The sequence below is a fragment of the Ictalurus punctatus genome, chromosome 16 (genome assembly GCF_001660625.3).
Source record: "Ictalurus punctatus breed USDA103 chromosome 16, Coco_2.0, whole genome shotgun sequence".
In the NCBI taxonomy this organism is placed as follows: domain Eukaryota; kingdom Metazoa; phylum Chordata; class Actinopteri; order Siluriformes; family Ictaluridae; genus Ictalurus; species Ictalurus punctatus.
The window spans coordinates 13425761-13444630 of record NC_030431.2 but is presented as its reverse complement, the minus strand read 5'-3'; the positions used below and the strand labels follow the sequence as shown (position 1 = coordinate 13444630).

Genomic DNA, 18870 nt, shown 5'->3' with positions numbered 1-18870 from the left:
TCTGAAGGCTTGCCCCCTCTTCTTCCCCCATCTTTCCCTGCCACGCCCCCTCCCCCGCTTCTTCGCACAGCCATCCACGCCCATTTAAGCTGCATTATTCAAAAACATTGAGGTAGGCTTGAGCTGAAAGAGGGAGGTTCCATGACCCTTTAAATCAGTACATAAATATCTATGCAAGTTAGCTAGGTAAGGGATTTCTTTAGCTGTATTATAGCATTATTTATATCTTTTGCTATGCTATCTCTGGTGCAATATTGCTATCGCATCCACAATAATTACTCCCCAACAAAACAAAATTCTTTGTTGAGGCTTACCTTACCGAAGGTTTGCAACTTGTTTATCCGAGTTGATGGTTGTTACCAACATCCCAACGTGCCAGTACAGAGAAATCTCATCAGCAGTTTGATTAGCTTGGTAAACAAACAATTCTTTTCTATCTAATCAGGCAAACGGACGTCCAAACACTGATTGCTCATTCCTGTTGCCAGTTTACCTTTCCGTTTGGGATCAAGCCACTTTTCAGTTATGTTTTTTTAAGTGTATAGAAGTCACTGTTGTTTTTACATTCATTCTAATATGTCTCACCTAAATGCCTTTTTACTTTCATTTGGCTTAAGGCGCACAGCAAAAACACTTCAGTGCTGCGCCTAAGCCTTTCTATGGTAAGGAAAACCCTGCAGCTGGACAACAACAAGTGTTAGAAACGTATTTCAGCTGAACACTGGATTTCGCTGAGTTTTTTTGTGATCATTGCGGCCAAAAAGTGCTTGATTTTGATGCGGCTTTTTTCAAAATTTGCGAGTGTGGTTTTTATGCAAAAAAAAAAAAAAAGCAAAAAGAAAACCTACTTAAATTGGTGAAACTGCAGTTGCACGAAAGTGTTTTGCACGGTCTTTCGCAACAATGTTTGTTGGTAAATGAGACTGTTGCTGTACTAATGTTTGACACACATGAATTTAAGAGGGCTTTGACTGAATACGTGTCATGATGAGGTCACATGATGTGTCTAGGCCCAAATCTGTAGAAAACCTATAATTTTGAAAAATCGCAAGTTCCTCCGAATATTGCAGACTTTGTTTGTCTTCGCTTGAATTTCTGCGATCAGAAAATCGTGACATCCCGGAGGAGCTTAATTATAACAGGGGTCAGGCAAGACAATCCCCCCCCCCCCCTTGTTTAATACTGAAATGTTTATTTTTAAAATATTAAATCTTGCTTCAATTGTACTCCTGTTTGCTAATAAATTCTCTTTTATACTTGTAAATGTTTTTCATAGAGATGCACCAATAAAATAAGGCTATTTTTCACGCCACCGTCCATCATCTGATGTTCAGGGCCGATTATATCCTGTCAATATAGGGAAAACATCGATTTCGTGCTGTGTGTAAAGTTGTCTCTTGTGTGGAATGACGACAAAACTACAGTTTGTAATCTCTGCACTGCTAAAATTTTACACCGGACGCTGCAGCAGTGAAACGGCAGTTTCGGCGTCGAGTCAATTTTTCTTTTTTGACGCGCAGCTCGAGCTGAATTAAAGCACCAGTACACGGTTGAAAGATTTAAAGGAAGATGGGTTGACATAATATATGCATATACACACACACACACACACACACACACTATATTACATTACATTACATTACATATATATACACACACACACACACACACACACACATACATATATATATACACACACACACACATATATATATATATATATATACACACACACACACACACATATATATACACACACACACATATATATACACACACACACACACACACACACACACACATATATATACACACACACACATATATATACACACACACACACACACACACACACACATATATATATATATATACATATATACACACACACACACACATATATACACACACACACACACACACACACACACACACACACACATATATATATATATATATATATATACACATATATACACACACACACACACATATATATACATTATACATATATACATTATACATACATATACATATATACATATATACATATATATTATATATATCTCAGAAAAATATATTTGTAGAGTAGTATATTTCAGATCCAGTTAATGTTAATATATTAAAAAAAAGGTTGATATTATATATGACCAGTTTGATGTCAGTGATGAAGTAGAAATGCTTTTGTTTGTGGTGAGTGAGTGTGAGACTAACAGGAGGTTTTTTAAGAATTCAATGTTAATATGAATTAATAACATTTGATAAGTTAAGAAATATTTCTTTAATCTTCAGAATTTAGTCAATGTGTTCGTGCAATTAATGTTAGAGTAATGTGTTTTCTGTTTACGAGACCAGTTACTGTGAAACAACTTGTTGAAATGGAGAGAATAAAGTTTTTATTTGCATTTCCTTCAGAATTGTGGAATTAATTATTATTCATTTAAAAGAAGCCATAAAAGGCAGAACTATCTGTATCAGCCGATATCACTTTGAATAATCGGTATCGGCTGAGAAATTTTATAATCGGTGCATCTCTACCTTTTCAACTACTGGCACCAATACAACAAAAACTAAAAACACACAGCTGTGCCTGAAGGCTTCCTTGACCCTGGTTTGAATTATTCAAATATGTGGTTCAGAAAAGATGCCACAAACAAGTGAAGGCTTAAAACACCAGCCTTCCTGTTAATACCAGGAAGAATATGTGAATAAATGATAATTATAGCATGCAGAATGACCCAACATGAAGCCCAAAGAGTTGACCATGTATAATTCATAGGAAAACAGCCATGACTGCCCAGCACCAAGATTTCCCATCAGAAGTACCAATGTCTAGTCTCAAATAGGTCTGTCCCAGTGGTGCAATTTACAATCAACACACACAATATTCTTCTCATTTGCCTTAAAATACCAGATGGCTGATGCCTGCCAGAAGTCCAATGATTAAACATTGTTAACTCGTGTATTGTAACCCGTCAGGCAGTATAAACACAATATTGTGGAATCGTAAATCATGCAGATATCGCAACATGAAAAATTTATGTCGGCGCTTGCAAATGCTTAGCAGTGACTGTCATGCATCAGAACTGAACAATATGATTTTCGCTAAACTAGCCACAGAAATTACACAGCATTACATGTGATCTGCGATCACCACTCTGACAGCTTGTATGAAACATCAATTTAATCTCTGATGTAGCATTTTTAAGGCCCAGAAATATACAATGACTAATTTATGGGAGGCAATTTCAGGACTTGGCAATGCTGAAGATATATTTCAACATAATTCTGCTTCCCAGCATAGGGTTGGCGCGATATAATGGAAATACTGCATACTGGGTTATCGGAACGTACAAGTGGTAAATTTTCTTTACTGTACATTTAAAAAGGCATAAGAGGCAGCATATTTTCACCATTGAGATAAAGCAAATCTCATTATGAATTAAATTTTTTGTTTTTATTTTTGCATTATGCTACCTAAAGCCAGACGTTGCTTTACAGTTTACCTTAAAGCTGCAGCATAGAACTTTTTTTGGTTAAAAACTAACAAAAAATTAATTATTGCGCACGTACAGAATTTTTTTTTTTTTTTTTTTAAATCAGTGCTGCTTTAAAAACTGTCGCTTTACCTTACCACGACTTCTAATGGTAAGTTTATAATAATTTGAGCTATCGGGTCGGATGTCGTGGGAAACGTCAGTTTGACGTCATTTGCGTGGCCTTTGACATCACCACGTGTTTACATCACGTCCGTAAACAGAAAGAAGGAGACCTGGCTACTATATCGTGTGTGTGTGTGTGGGTGCCGAGAATGGTGAAGTGCTTGTAGGTGGTTCTTACAAGAGCTGCTTAGAATATAAACTTGTCATCTAGACGGCTGCTTTTAATCTGAGGATCATCACTGACGTGGGGAATCAGCTATGGTCCAAACCAAAAAATCTCAAATGGCAGAGAGCCTGCGGTCAAAAAGGGAAAGATATAGAGCCCGTGCTAAAAGGTGAATAAATATCGGCATGGCTAAAAGGTGAATAAATATCGCCATTGAGAGGTGATGAAAACTCTCAGATCTGAAAGTATTAAAAAGTGACACAGAGATGGCTTTTTTCTGTTAAGACATTGAGCCACTGAAATAGGTAGCTAGCTAACATTAGCACACTTGTTCACTTGATTCAGCTAGGCATAGAGTTTCCTGTGTTGTTTTGTTTTTGCTATGAACAGTGTGGTAAATTGCACTTAATTCCTGCTAGCCATGAGAGAGAGCAACTTGCCTCTACTCCAAGAAAACCGTATCCGCCTCAATCTCCACGGTCAAGTACTGGCGCTAATATACAACACATACTGTATTCCTCAAACCATCAGATTCATCCACACAGAGAAGCAGTGCTAAAGCACAACCCAAGTGTTTACATAATGAAGACGAACTATATGTTGATACGTGAAATTCTGGAGCGAACGTCGGACGGTTTGGCGTGGGGACATAATGACGTGTGCCATTAATTGAACCATTTTCTATAACATGTAAAACAGGAACATGAAAGGAGTATTCTAAAAGCGACTCATGTAAACACCTTAATCACAATATTGTCTTACTCAGGATAGGGTCAATAATTAGATTACTGCTGTCCATGTAAACGTAGTCAATGTGAGGCCATCTGTCCTAAACTTGAAGCTGAACCAAAAGTGGACCTTTCAACAGGATAATGATCCCAAGCACATTAGCAAATCCACCAGGAATGGCTCAAAAATAAGAAATGGAGAGTTTTGGAATGCCCTAGTCAAATTTGACTAGGATTTGAATCCAGATTTGAATCCCATTGAAATGTTGTGGGGGGATTTGAAACGGGCAGCACATCCAAGAAAACCCTCAAACATCTTGCAATTGAAAGAATATTGCATGGAAGAGTGGTCAAAAATTACAGCAAGTCTTGTGGACAATTATGCAAAACGACTACAAGAAGTTATTGCTGCTAAAGGGGGCAATACTAGCTACTGAGGCCAAGGGTGTACTTACTGTTTCTACAGAAGAATCTCACATCTATTGATATTTCTGTTCAATAAATGATTGAAAAACTAAATTTCCTTGTGGATTTCTTCCAATTTTACAGCGTGATGGCAACGCATTCTTCTGTCAGAACTCAGGCATGATGGGTTGCATAACTAGACTAACCGGTGGACCAATCTCGTTGCACAGCATCTCAAATATTGTTTTTTGTCATTCTGATTTGGTACAAATCACCTCGCAGATCTCTCTTTCACACGATTCCTTTCCCAAATATCAGGCATCTGCCTCTGATAGCAAGATACCATAAGGTTTGTGATAGCATTTCTTTTGCGCACAATGAAGCACAAGTCATTTATTATACTGGAAAGAAGCGTCTCAGTGGCTTCCCCTTTTGAAACAACTTCCATTTGTATTCTATTCGTATGCCAGTGTCCCTGGAAGTGACTATTTTGTTCTCTTCAGCACATGAGATTGAAACGGTGTTTTATTCACAAATGTTTTATGAAATATTCCGATTTTTTACGAGTTAAATTCGCAACTTGGATGGAAACATAGCTAGTGACGGCTGGTGGGGATATTAAATAGGAAGGCTCAAAATCAAACATCTGGAAAAGGAAACTATTATAGCTGTGCAATGCATTATATCATGAGGTATCATTGATGGCACAATTTTGGAGCAAAGAATCAAACCCACACTTAGTCAGATAGGGAGTCAGATATTACAATAATAATTACTGTAATATCTGATTGGCTTCACATCTTGTTTCCTCACAATACATTTACACTGTAAATGAAAAAGTTGTAGCTCCTTCATTCAAACCAAAAAAAACACACCAACCTTACGGCTCCATCACCTGTCTTTTTGTGTCATTCGTACTTTGATTGGCAGTGTGTGTAGTCGGTCACATTTTAATTTCCTCTTCACATTTTAGGAGGAATAAAGGGATGACAGAGTAAACAATCCACCTCACTGGTGTTCACTATACCCACAACTGAGTGTGTAACACGGCTACTGATGACTTTTTACAGCTGTGACTTGAAAGTGGGACTGTCACTCGGTGTCTTCACCTGACATGACAGTCACGGATAAGCTGCATAAATCTCCATAAAACTCAGAAGGTGGACTTGAAAGATTTTTGCCCCAGCGTCTTTTCATACCATTCGGTATATCTGCGTTATAACCAATGGTGTTGCTGTTTAAGACATTTGCAAGACTTCATCTAACCCAAAATTGTAAATGCCTAACGTATGGTAAAACATCCCAAACCACCCATTAGCTCCTAAGCGGCCTAGGTTAGCATGATGGCTAAAACAGGTCAGAGTAAAATTGACACAGATCTGTCAAAATTACACACTCCAAGTAAAATTAACATAACCCATGAAACACACCTTGTTCGACATTGGCTAAAAAATACAAATTTGATGAGGAAAAATAGGCTGACTACAATATACTAGCATCTGAATCAGCAAAAAATAAATAAATAAAAGCTCCATCACATCTAAATTATTTTTCCAATTTTATACTAGATTACCAGACACTCACTCTAGTCTCCTTTATTTACACTCACACACACTTCCTCTTTCTCTTTTCTGATTGGACATGGACATCTGTTGGATCCCTACAAGCTTCTGCCAAGTTCTCACCAGACATCGCTGACTGTGATTCACACTTTCAATATATTGTTAAATCTATACTTAGGATAAAAATGTGCACAAGTAAGCTGCAGGTTTTTTCATACCTTTTATTTGTACTGTAATAGGATTTTATCTTTCGCTGCGATTATAAGAGCAATGTTTGCCATGTCAATATTAAACAGTCTTAAAAGAGCTTATTCAATGTGATAAACTGAAAAGATTGTGTGCCTATGTTTAGTTTGAAATGTGCAACTGTAAGTCACAAATGAGCAGTAAACCATCATGTGCGTATTTCTATACTGCTGTTATAGTGACAAGGCGTTCTTCCAAATTGAACCAATTCAATCTTGGCCTTGCATGATACAAATAGTAGGGACCGTCAGATTTCAAATCTCATTTAAAGAAAGAAACAAACTCCCTAGGAATAATATCCCAGGTCATTTTCATGGAAGGTCTGAAAGCATAGATTTTAATATCAAACAAGCCTAGAGAACACAGAATGCCTCTCCTTTGATGAACCAAGAGTGCTTTCCATAAAATTACGTTATAATAATATTCATCAAATATTTCAATTCATGTAGTTGTTCAGGTGAAGCCCTTGTTAAAATTCCTTAGATTCCTGAAAACAGAAGCCACCTGTCTATTGGGAGGGCACAACAGGAGGGCAGTCTCAGTGTCTAAGACAGTTGACTCCTGGTCGAAAGTTCAAATGCCAGCAAGGCCCTTAACCCTCAACTGTTCAGTTGTATAAAATGAGATAAATGTAAGTTGCGCTGGATAATGGCGCCTGCCAAACGCCATAAATGTAAATGTAAATGCAAACAAGGAACAAAGAACTGCATTGTGGAAAACTTTGGGCGTTGCAGCAAACTGGGATAAGGTCATACATGGCATGTATGGTGTTTCAGCCAACTCTGACGCGCATGTGGACTTTGTTCCCTACTGAAATGTCAGCATCCATATAAACTCCCCAGGAGCAGCTGTGTTATTCGCCTAAGGGAAGAATTTGTAGGTGCACAGCATATGAGCATATCCAAACACCTTCTGGATAATAAAAGTAAACAGCAGGTACATGATTTAATTGCATCAGAGATTAGGCCAAAAAATGACTCATTCCTTTTGAGGAATTCCTACTTACGCTGAAATTTAGCAACACCGGATGCAAAACCAAGTGACGTCGTCTTTGGGAGAAAATCAGCTGATCAGGTCCAAAGTCTCAGTTGGTTCAGATGACTCACCTAGCTCATTAACTAAACATGTAAAGAAAGTCAGTGAGTGTAGTAGACTTTACTATGTGATGTGACTTTAAAAAAAAGTGCTGCTCATGTTAAATAAAGGTTTATGGTGTAATAGTGTGTGGTGATGGTGGAGATGATAACGTGAATGGCAACGTAGAAAACAACCGTTGAATCGTTGAACATGAATGGCGTAGAAAACAATCGTTGAGCATTTTCGTGCAGTCATTTAGGTAATAAGGGTAAGTCGAGAGGAATGTTCTCTCTACCCCGGAAACCCAACCCAAACCAAAAGGGCCAGGGGAGGGAGACAGTCATATCTAGCATACAAATCAACCAGGGAAAGGGCGAGACACACTGCTATTTCTGTCCCAAAGGAAACTCCAGCATAGAACAAGCCGCTTGAAATACCTAGGCGCCTTGTCACCTTCCAGTAACACTACCAGTCACTCACAGGAACATATGTCTGTTCAGAAGCTTCCATCATGGCCAGGAATCTTTGGCTATGTAAGCCGGTTTGTCTATGTGAACTGTAGTCAAGTTTACTTGCATATCCGCACTGGTTGTCATAGTAACGCAGGCATATGTCCGGGTAGTGTGGCTCAGGCACTGTTTAGAAAGTTCGCTAAATAAAGGACATGGGATTCAAGTACGCCGAATTTGTTCGAGCAGCTCAATTTTTGGCATGTCCTTTTTAAAGCAGGAAGAATTTTCTGTCACCAAAACAAAAACGACATCAGGTTCAAACCACTTCTGTTTGCAGTACAAAATCTGTTTAAAATAAAGATATACAAGAAGAAAAAAAAAAACTCCACTTTTGCTGGTCACCCTCCCCATGGAAAATTTGGCTAAAAATAAAGATTTAAGAAACAAATCAGGTTTGCCCTTCTATGTCAGGAGGTCATAGAGTTCCTACAGGAACCAGAACTTTCACTGAGATAGTAAAGGTTTGTTCAGTGCTACAGGGGCATCTGGTATGTGGTCCACTTTCTTTATCAGCTAAGAAGCACATAATACTCGTTGATGCTAGTCAAATCACCAGATATATCTTAGGGCAAAGGCTACAAGTAATCTCTGCCCAACAATTTATCATCATATCGCCAGAACCTCGGAACCAGAGGGCTGGGTGTAAATAAACAACACGAGGGACAGAGTTCAGGACAGTCTAGCGAGTTCTCTGTCTAAAGTTAACTCAAGTAATTGTCAGGTTTTTAATAGAAAAATCACTAAACTGTGCTCTACAACTGGAACCATGTTAAAGCCCTGGATTTCACTTATAGTACGTTTGAAATAAAATTGTTTTAGAGCCTTTAGGAGTGTTTTGGCATTGCAAACACAAATAAAGACAGCAGATATTTTTTATTTTATAGTTCACCATTTTAGACATCCCATTCTCTACTTCTCCAATTTGCTTCCAAACAAATGATATCTAGAATGCATTTTCCCATCCCTGTAAACAAACTGTAAGGGATGACACTACAGTAACAGCTAGTTAGCATAAAACATGGGTTAGCATAAAACATGGGTCATATGTATGCACTGTATAGTAGGAGAAATACACGTATTTTAGTTACTATATAGTGGGTAAATATATGGTTTCGGATGCAGCCCACGGCTTCAAGCAGTAGTCTATTTGCATGTACAGCATGACAAATAACTAACTGCACTTGAAACTCTCGTAAACAGAAATGAAACACCCAAAACTGTATACGGTACCATAACGAAGACAAACGGTGTGTTGATGCATGAAATTCTGGAGGGACTTCGGATGGTGTGGCGTGGGGATGTAATGACATGTGATGTTAATCGATCTATGTTCTATAACATGTAAAACGGAAACATGAAAGGAATATTCTAAAAGCAAATCATGTAAACACCTTAATCAGAATATTGTCTTATTCAGAACAAGGTCAATAATTAGATTATTGCTGTCCATGTAAACATAGTCAGTGAAAAATCCTACACAGTTCAAACAAACACACAACAGACCGCGTAGATATACAAAATGCCGTTATATCACGTTGAGGTGCTGTGATGCGGCACGATGCGAGGGAACCACACATAATGTAATTCTGCTTATAATACAGCGATTTACCAATGATTACAATGGTTAATTAATTCATGATTGTCACATGGTGCATTTGAATGTTTTACAGTTAGATTTAATGTTGTGGAACATCCGCACAACAAATTCATTCTTGTTATCACTTAAGTTTTAGCAATGATTAACAGTCTTTCCCTCTCCAGTATCACCAGCTCTCTCTAAAAATAAACAAATAAAAACGCAGTTCGTCATTTTACTGGGAAACCGGAAGCACAAACTCCTGTGCTTTGCTTCAAAAGGAAGTGCATCAACATACGAAATCAAATCACCACCCACAAGCACTGATGCTGGTATTATAATTTGACAATAATTTTATTTTTTTTTAAAACCCCCCAAAAATTATTGTAAGCCAACCATTCCAGCAAGGCACATCAACAAAAAAAATATATGCTCGCAAGCAAAAAAAACCTTGCAAACAGGCTACAGCAGCGACAAACGCAAAGTGTAACCTACATACCCTCAGCGGCTTGCCTGCAACATTTGAAACTGGATGGAAGAAACAATCATTAACAGTAATTAATCACCCAGCTGACCACACAGGAGTAAGAACAACCAAACATCGATGTGTGTTTAACATGACCCTTACATTTTCTCCCACGGCATTCATACAACTCCAGAATGCGTGGGAGCCTCTCTAAAGACAGCATGTACAAAATACCTACAGGACACAGCGGACAATGCTAAAGCCAAAGCATTAAAGAGAACATAAAGGTGAATACAGCATATCTGACATCAGATAGTAGTCAAATAGGCGTAGGCGTTTATCTCTGGCAGCTGAAACATAACTATAACACAGATGTAAAGCGCTCCGTTTATGTGCCTTACACTACTCAGACTACTAAAAGTACTGAGAACACTCAGCAAGTGTAGGTGTATTGAGTATTTCGCTACATATTCATGAATATAAATATTCGTGTATCATCACTCATACAACATCATCTGTCAGAAGAATGTTGGGAGGATAAATAAAAGTTGTTCAGGGAATGTGCAGCAAAAAGTGTGGGCATACAGGTTATTAAAGAATATTTATATCACCGCGCTGTCTCATTAGTCACAAGGTATTCAATTATTTCCTATTCATTTACAGAGCACATGACATTTTTTCATAAACTTGCTGCAGTTTTAATAACATGCTTGTTCTAATGTGTTATCATTTCTAAGTAGGTTCTTGTATAGGAGACATATTTGGATTACAAACACAATCAATGATTACATTTACATGGACTGCAGTAATCTAATTATTGACCTTATTCTGAATAAGACAATATTGTGATTAAGGTGTTTACATGAGTCGCTTTTAGAATACTCCTTTCACATTCAGGTTTTACGTTATAGAACATAGATAGATTAACAGCACACGTCATTACATCTCCACGCCACGCCGTCCGACATTCCCTCCAGAATTTCACGTATCAGCGTACAGTTCGTCTTCGTTATGGTACCGTATACAGTTTTGGGGGTTTTATTTTAGATTTTCCAAACGCTTCAAGTGGATTTAATTATTTGTCATGCTGTACGTGCAAATAGACGACTGCTTGAAGCTGTGGGCTGCGTCTGAAACCTCATACTTACCTACTATATAGTAACCGAAATACATGTGCTTCTCCTACTATATAGTAGGCAAGTACGCGGTTTCGGGCTCAGCCGTGCTCTCGTTTGCCGTCAAACGGTTGAGCACTGCCATGTGTGTGTGTCCGGTCACAAAATGTGGTGAAAACTCCCACACAATGTTAATAGCGTGATTAAGGTGTGTACGTGTCTATAATGCACTTCAATAATGCAACTAAAATACGAATACTCCACGTCTTAATTTGATTTGTGTTTACTTCGAGTAAGACTTTAGCTGGATTAAGGTAATCAATAATCGCTGTTTACATGGTAGCTTCTTAATCAGAATATCATGTTAATCAGGTTAATATCGGAATATTGTCCATGTAAACATACTTATTGATATGTTGACGGTTTCAGTGATTAGAGGTTTATTTGATCGCATAAAGTGTTCATCCAATCATCTGTACAGAATCCCGATGATGCCACAGACAAGAGAGCAAAACTGGTGCTCTCAGAGAGGAAGGGGTGTCAAACTCTCTCTCCCCCCGACCAATCACAGCAACACTAGCCAATGATGGCCATCTGCGACCCCATGCATGCAGAAGTGGGTGGACAGAGCTTTACTCGGAGTGCGTTATGCTGCCCCCTAATGAAAAGATACGGTTGGCTGGCTTCAAATGCATCGGAGGAAACACGTGATAGCCTTTGCTCTCCCTGGTTGGTAGCAGTCATGTGATAGGGTAGAGTGGCCTGATGGGTGGGAATTGGCCATGACTAAATTAGGAAGAGAGCGATTTAAATGTCAGCACTTTGCAACAGTCAGAGGTAAAGCTGAAAGTTTTGTGGGGCAAAGCGCGGAATTGCTGATCCGCTCACACTACACATACTGAATCGCTTAAGATCAGTTGTTTGGTGCTGTAGAGCTTGAAGACAAGGCTCACACACCATCACTTACCTGGAGAAATCCAGGTTCACATTCTCCTCACAGCATCCCATTTTCTCATGAAAATAAACACAAGAGCTGTCCATCACGTGACTCTGTGGCTTTGTCACGATTTTGTTTGGAAACAAGCAAAAACATAATGAGAAAAATGTGGAGGAAGGATCGGTCGCGAAGAAGCAGGCAGCACAGGTTGCCTGTTCTGCAAAGAGAATCGGAAGTACAATGCAAAAAGTGCTAGTGATTTTTATACTGCGTGCTGAAAAGAATCATGTCATGCTTGTTTTTATTTTTACGGTTCCTAACAACCATTTGGGTATGACATGCCAAGTAAGGTCCTATGGTAGCATTAATACTGTGCTTACAGATTGCCCTCACATCCCCTACACAAATAAATGCATGTCAGAACTGGATTCAGGGATCTGCTGCACATGACAGCAGATGAATTTCCCCATTGCTGTACTTGATAGTCCCTCCAGGATCGCAGAAATGAATGCAAAATCAATCAAACTCCACAATATTCAGAGGAGCTTGCAGTTCTAAACTTCCACAGATGTGGGCCAAGGCGCATCACGTGACGTAATCACTACTCACATTCAGCCAAAGCCTTCTTCGATTCGCGTGCATTGAACATGAGTACAGCTAAACGGTCGTATTTACCAACAAACATCACTGCAAAAGACCGTCCAAAACAATTTCATGCAATTGCAATTTTCGCAAAGTTTTCTGGGGGGGGAAAAAAAAAAAAAAAAAAAAAAAAAGCGCCGTACAAAAAAGTAGCATGGCAAATTTTGAAAAAAGCTGCAGCAAAATTGAGCATTTCTGGCTGCAACAATCACTAAAAACTTGGCGAAATCCTGTATGGACTGATTATTACTGCACTGACATGTTTCTCTCGCACTCCTACACAAATAAACGCAGCACTGTACTTGATGGGTCATAGAGGGGTTCACATAATGCGATTCATCACTGAATGAAAATATCCTCGAATATTGCGTCGCTGAACCATGCACACTACATGATCGGTCACGGCAGGAGCGCTCTGAGAGTAGTCACCGAGCCCCAAACTTAATCGGCGACCACCAACCTGCCACTGATTACTTTCCCCAAGGCTTCATGCAGTCATGTTTAATTCCTTGCTCAGATCACAGTCAGCAAGGGAAGTTCTGAACTGATATCATTTGGATTTCATCAGTGCAATCTTTAAGGTGATCTCTATTTGAACATTTCTGTAACAATGACAGGCCATCTGGGAAACCTAATAAAAAAAAAAGTTTACATGCCTTCTTCTTCTCTGTACTCAGCTATATGCAGAAAGAATCTTTCTGTCACAAGTCATGCCAGTACCCTGATGATATGTAGATCATTTTCACTCCACTATAATTCTTAATGGCTCTTAGCTAGAAAAATAAGCAGGTCTCGGGGAGCAGCGTGTGAAGACCTTAAGCAGGTCTCGGGGAGCAGCGTGTGAAGACCTTAAGCAGGTCTCGGGGAGCAGCGTGTGAAGACCTTGAGCAGGTCTCGGGGAGCAGCGTGTGAAGACCTTGAGCAGGTCTCGGGGAGCAGCGTGTGAAGACCTTGAGCAGGTCTCGGGGAGCAGCGTGTGAAGACCTTGAGCAGGTCTCGGGGAGCAGCGTGTGAAGACCTTGAGCAGGTCTCGGGGAGCAGCGTGTGAAGACCTTGAGCAGGTCTCGGGGAGCAGCGTGTGAAGACCTTGAGCAGGTCTCGGGGAGCAGCGTGTGAAGACCTTGAGCAGGTCTCGGGGAGCAGCGTGTGAAGACCTTGAGCAGGTCTCGGGGAGCAGCGTGTGAAGACCTTGAGCAGGTCTCGGGGAGCAGCGTGTGAAGACCTTGAGCAGGTCTCACGGAGCAGTGTGTGAGGACCTTAAACAGGTCTTAGGGAGTAGTCTGTGAAGAATGTTCTCAGAAGAGAGCAGGTATATCTCTTAATTGGAGTGTGGTTAATTATTTGTAGAGGAGTACAGTCCTTACAAGAATCGGAGTTAATCGTGCTAGTTAACGGTGTTCACATGTCATCGTTTATGGTAAACTCTGAGCAAAGAGGACGGATATTAAACACAGATTAGTTTGGAGACAGACATGGGAAAGTTAGACAGAGAGAAACGCCGACTAGTTAGACATTACTGTAACGTTAACTAGATGAGTGAGTATTAGGCCTCGGAAAAGAAACCCCAACTATAATCACACTCTCACTGACACACTCCTCTACACCGGTAACTCTGTGAGCTGTTTGAGATTAATACTTACAGTCCAAATGTTTCTTTTTCGGCCCCATGACTTCATGTGTGGTCGCTTTGCACACCGTTTTGGACACTGCCGAGCCGGTGACACTGTGCTGCGCTGCGGTTATCCTGTCCGTTATGCTTTGGCCAGACATTTTAGCAGTTATGTACAAAAAAAAAAGCACCCAAAACACAGACTGGTTTTTATCCAACGCTGACGCTCTCGTCCCTTGACGTGTTCACTCTTCCTCCGCCTCACTAATACAAACCGAGCAGAGGAAAGTAGAAAAGAATGACGGCTGAGGAAAAATTGTAGCTAGCTAACTGGCTAAAGCTTTTTTGGTCGCTGTTTACAGCTTTAACCGCTTTAAATGGCAGTTCGCTCTGTGTGTTCTTTCACAAGTCAAACGAGCGCGAGATATTAACTTAACTACATACCAAAGGTTTCCTCTTCTATTACAAAACCGTCCTCTCCACAACCCCCTGCTCATGTACCTTCTCCCTGTCTGTCGCGCTTTCTTTCTTTCTTTCTTTCTTTCTTTCTTTTTTCTCTCTCTCTCTCTCTCTCTCTCTCTCTCTCTCTCTCTCTCTCTAACTTCCCCCTTTCCCTCTCTGACTGGCTCCTCTTCGGCTCGCCTCCCCTCGTTGGCTTTTAAAAGAACTGGAGGCTCGCAGGAAAATGGCGGGTCTATTTCCTCTCCTCACTGGATCATCCCAAGGCTCGTGTGTGGCCGATGTAACCATAGATATAAATACCTAGATGCCGCATTCCCTATATAGTTCTATTGTACAGAAGACGTCCATAGCTGAGCGAGATCCGCCATCTTGTGGTGGTAGTCGGCGTTGGAAAAACAAGAGCCGGCACTTCACACTGGCATAAAGTTGGCTTTATGACATTAAGGGACCGTCTCTAAAGTTACATACGACATTGTTAAACACTTTTCTAACTTCAATAGCATTTGAAGGGAATTACTTACAGTCATATAACCAACTGTATAGTGTTCACCTAAATGTCAGGTATGACGCACACCTCTTAGATTTTTGATATTTAATAAAATAAACTACTAAATCATATGTAAATATTGCCATGTATTTCACTACAGAATGGGCCCATACACAAAGTATACCATAATTTAAAGCTCAATAGCATTTGACGGGAATGACTTACAATCATATAACCAACTGTAAAGTGTTCGACTAGGTGTGAGGTATGAGGCATACCTTTTAGGTTTTTGATTTTTAACCCTACAATGCATGAACCAAAAAAACTTCACGAATGCATAAAGGAGGTCAAAATGACCTGTACTGGATTGAATGGTGTTCTTCAAAAAATAGATGTCCTATTAATGAAATAATTAAAAGAACTGATGATACACAAATGTTTTAATATTTCAAACATTTTTATTTGGTATCTTTTAATTTATTCATGTACATGTTTAGCTTGTGGTTGGGAGCCAAAGGAATTCAAAATTATTTACATAGGCAGCACTTCCAGTCAACCTTTTGAGCCCTGAACTTCCCTGTCACAGGAATAATCCTGGTCCTTCCTTTCCTCTGTACCATTCTGCTTATTGTGCTCTGAACTTTCATCTTCATCCTCATTTTCATCTGCAGTGCTCCTGTCTCCAACCTGAACTTCCCTGTCACAGGAATAATCCTGGTCCTTCCTTTCCTCTGTATCATTCTGCTTATTGTGCCCTGAACTTTCATCTTCATCCTCATTTTCATCCGCAGTGTTCCTGTCTCCAGCCACATCTTCCCTGTCACAAGAATAATCCAATAATCCTTATTGTGCCCTGAATATGCGTCATCATTATTAGCATTATCATCTTCATATTTATCACCAGTGCTGTTCCCGTCATCTTCCCTGTCTTCATCTCTTCTTTCCTTTGTTTCATTTAGTTCATTGTGCCCTTCACTCACCTCATCAATTTCCTCATCTTTCTCAACATTTTCCCTATCTTTGAATTGAAAACAAAAAGTTTGGGTCAATACCTGACTGCATTTTCTAAACTGGGCTTCAAAACTTACAATATTTCCACAGGAATAATGCTTGGTGTTTTGGTAGTGTGTGTGTGTGTGTGTGTGTGTGTGTGTGTGTGTGTGTGTGTGTGTGTGTGTGTGTGTGTGCGTGTGTGTGTGTACATATACACATACATGCTATAAATAAAACAATAAATTTTATATTATATATATATATATATATATATATATATATATATATATATATATATATATATATATATATATATATATAAATGCACAAGGGTTAACGAGTTACACTGAGTAAAAATGTATGTACATTCATATTAATAGCATTTCTCCTAGCTTTGTTATTACTGCTGTTAGTACTAACAGAATGAACAGGGCTTGGAGGAATTTACAAAAGTCAAGTTCATGCCTAAAAGAGGCAATATAAATAATTAATGTAATAAATGTACATATCTTTAAATATAGTGATTTATATGTTCTTTTTTATTGAGCGGTACGTGTCCCTCAGTATGACCCTCAAAACTACACTTAGAAATTAAACAACATTTTTTTTTCCATTTAAAAAAAAAAAACACTTCATCCTAATGTACCTTGTCAAGTCTTACCTAAATTTAGCTGACATGAGCTTTTCTGCCATTTAAATTTTTTTTAAAGAATTTATTTATATAGAAAAGGTGTTGTCCCCTATTTTTTGTCAATACTGAAACACAAACAAAAAAGTCTCTCTGGATTGATGCAACATTATCCACGCCCCAAACCATATGACCTGGAAGACACATAAGGCCATCTTCCCTTCCTGGAGCGCATGGTGAGTAGATGTTCTTTAACATTTTGAAATAAATTTGTTGTAAATTCAGAAACCCTAGATGTGTTTTTAAAAAGTGTCATTACATTACGAACTTCTTGTTATGCTTATAAAAAAACAGATGTTATGTTTAAAAAAAAAAAAGTATTTTTTGTGACTTTATTCTGTTCAATGCATTGATGTCCAGCATTCTACTTTGCTCACATTTTAAGATAAAGACATGTGAATGTCAAATTGTCAAACCTGAAATAGTCAATACTGAAACACTTTTTGTCAGTACTGAACAAACAATGCTGTTTTGGTAGGGTTAGTCAGGTGTTCATTTTATGTTTAATAATTCATAACATTTTATATTTTTACATTCTACTGACTGATACAGACAGAGAAATACAAGAGACATGTAAATATGCCCAAAAGTACAGCTGAGCACCTGCATGATTATAGGCAGAGAATCAGGGATGGCCCCATAAGATACCAGCAATACCAACAAAAAAGAAAGAGAAAGAAATTTAAGGTGCAAGCAAGAGGGTAAATGTAAATACAGTGCATCTGGAAAGTATTCACAGTGCTTCATTTTCCCACATTTTGTTATGTTACAGCCTTATTCCAAAATGGATTAAATTAATTATTTTCCTAAAAATTCTACAAACAATACCCCATAATGACAACGTGAAAGAAGTTTGTTTGAAATGTTTGCAAATTTATTAAAAATAAAAAACAAAAAAGCACATGTACATAAGTATTCACAGCCTTTGCTCAATACTTCGTTGAAGCACCTGTGGCACCAATTACAGCCTCAAGTCTTTTTGAGTATGATGCTACAAGCTTGGCACACCTATTTTGGGGCAGTTTCTCCCATTCTTCTTTGCAGGACCTCTCAAGCTCCATCAGGTTGGATGGGGAGCATCAGTGCACAGCCATTTTCAGATCTCTCCAGAGATGTTCAATTGGGTTTCAAGTCTGGGCTCCGGCTGGGCCACTCAAGGACATTCACAGAGTTGTCCTGTAGCCACTCCTTTGTTATCTTGGCTGTGTGCTTAGGGTCGTTGTCTTGTTGGAAGATGAACCTGCGCCCCAGTCTAAGGTCCAGAGCACTCTGGAGAAGGTTTTCATCAAGGATGTCTCTGTACATTGTTGCATTCATCTTTCCCTTGATCCTGACTAGTCTCCCAGTTCCTGCCGCTGAAAAACATCCCCACAGCATGATGTTGTCACCACCATGCTTCACTGTAGGGATGGTATTGGCCAGGTGATGAGTGGTGCCTGGTTTCCTCCAGACATGACGCTTGCCATTCAGGCCAAAGAGTTCAATCTTTGTTTCATCATGGTCTGAGAGTCCTGAGAGTTCAGGTGCCTTTTGGCAA

General features: G+C 39.2%; 1 protein-coding gene across 13 annotated transcripts in view; it reads right to left on the bottom strand.

Annotated features, from left to right (window-relative positions):
- The window catches only part of picalma (phosphatidylinositol binding clathrin assembly protein a), a 51557-nt gene extending 35999 nt beyond the window's left edge, over positions 1-15558 (bottom strand). For 3 of the 13 annotated variants that reach the window (XM_017489142.3, XM_047161061.2, XM_047161062.2), the window contains exon 1: positions 14735-15556. In XM_017489142.3, coding sequence (XP_017344631.1) covers positions 14735-14864 — 130 coding nt within the window. In that variant the 5' untranslated portion in view covers positions 14865-15556. Of the gene's footprint in view, positions 1-14734 lie in introns of all 13 variants that reach the window. The other 10 variants (XM_047161067.2, XM_053687106.1, XM_053687105.1 and 7 more) reach the window with 5 other exon arrangements.
- Between the last annotated feature and the right edge of the window lie 3312 nt (positions 15559-18870).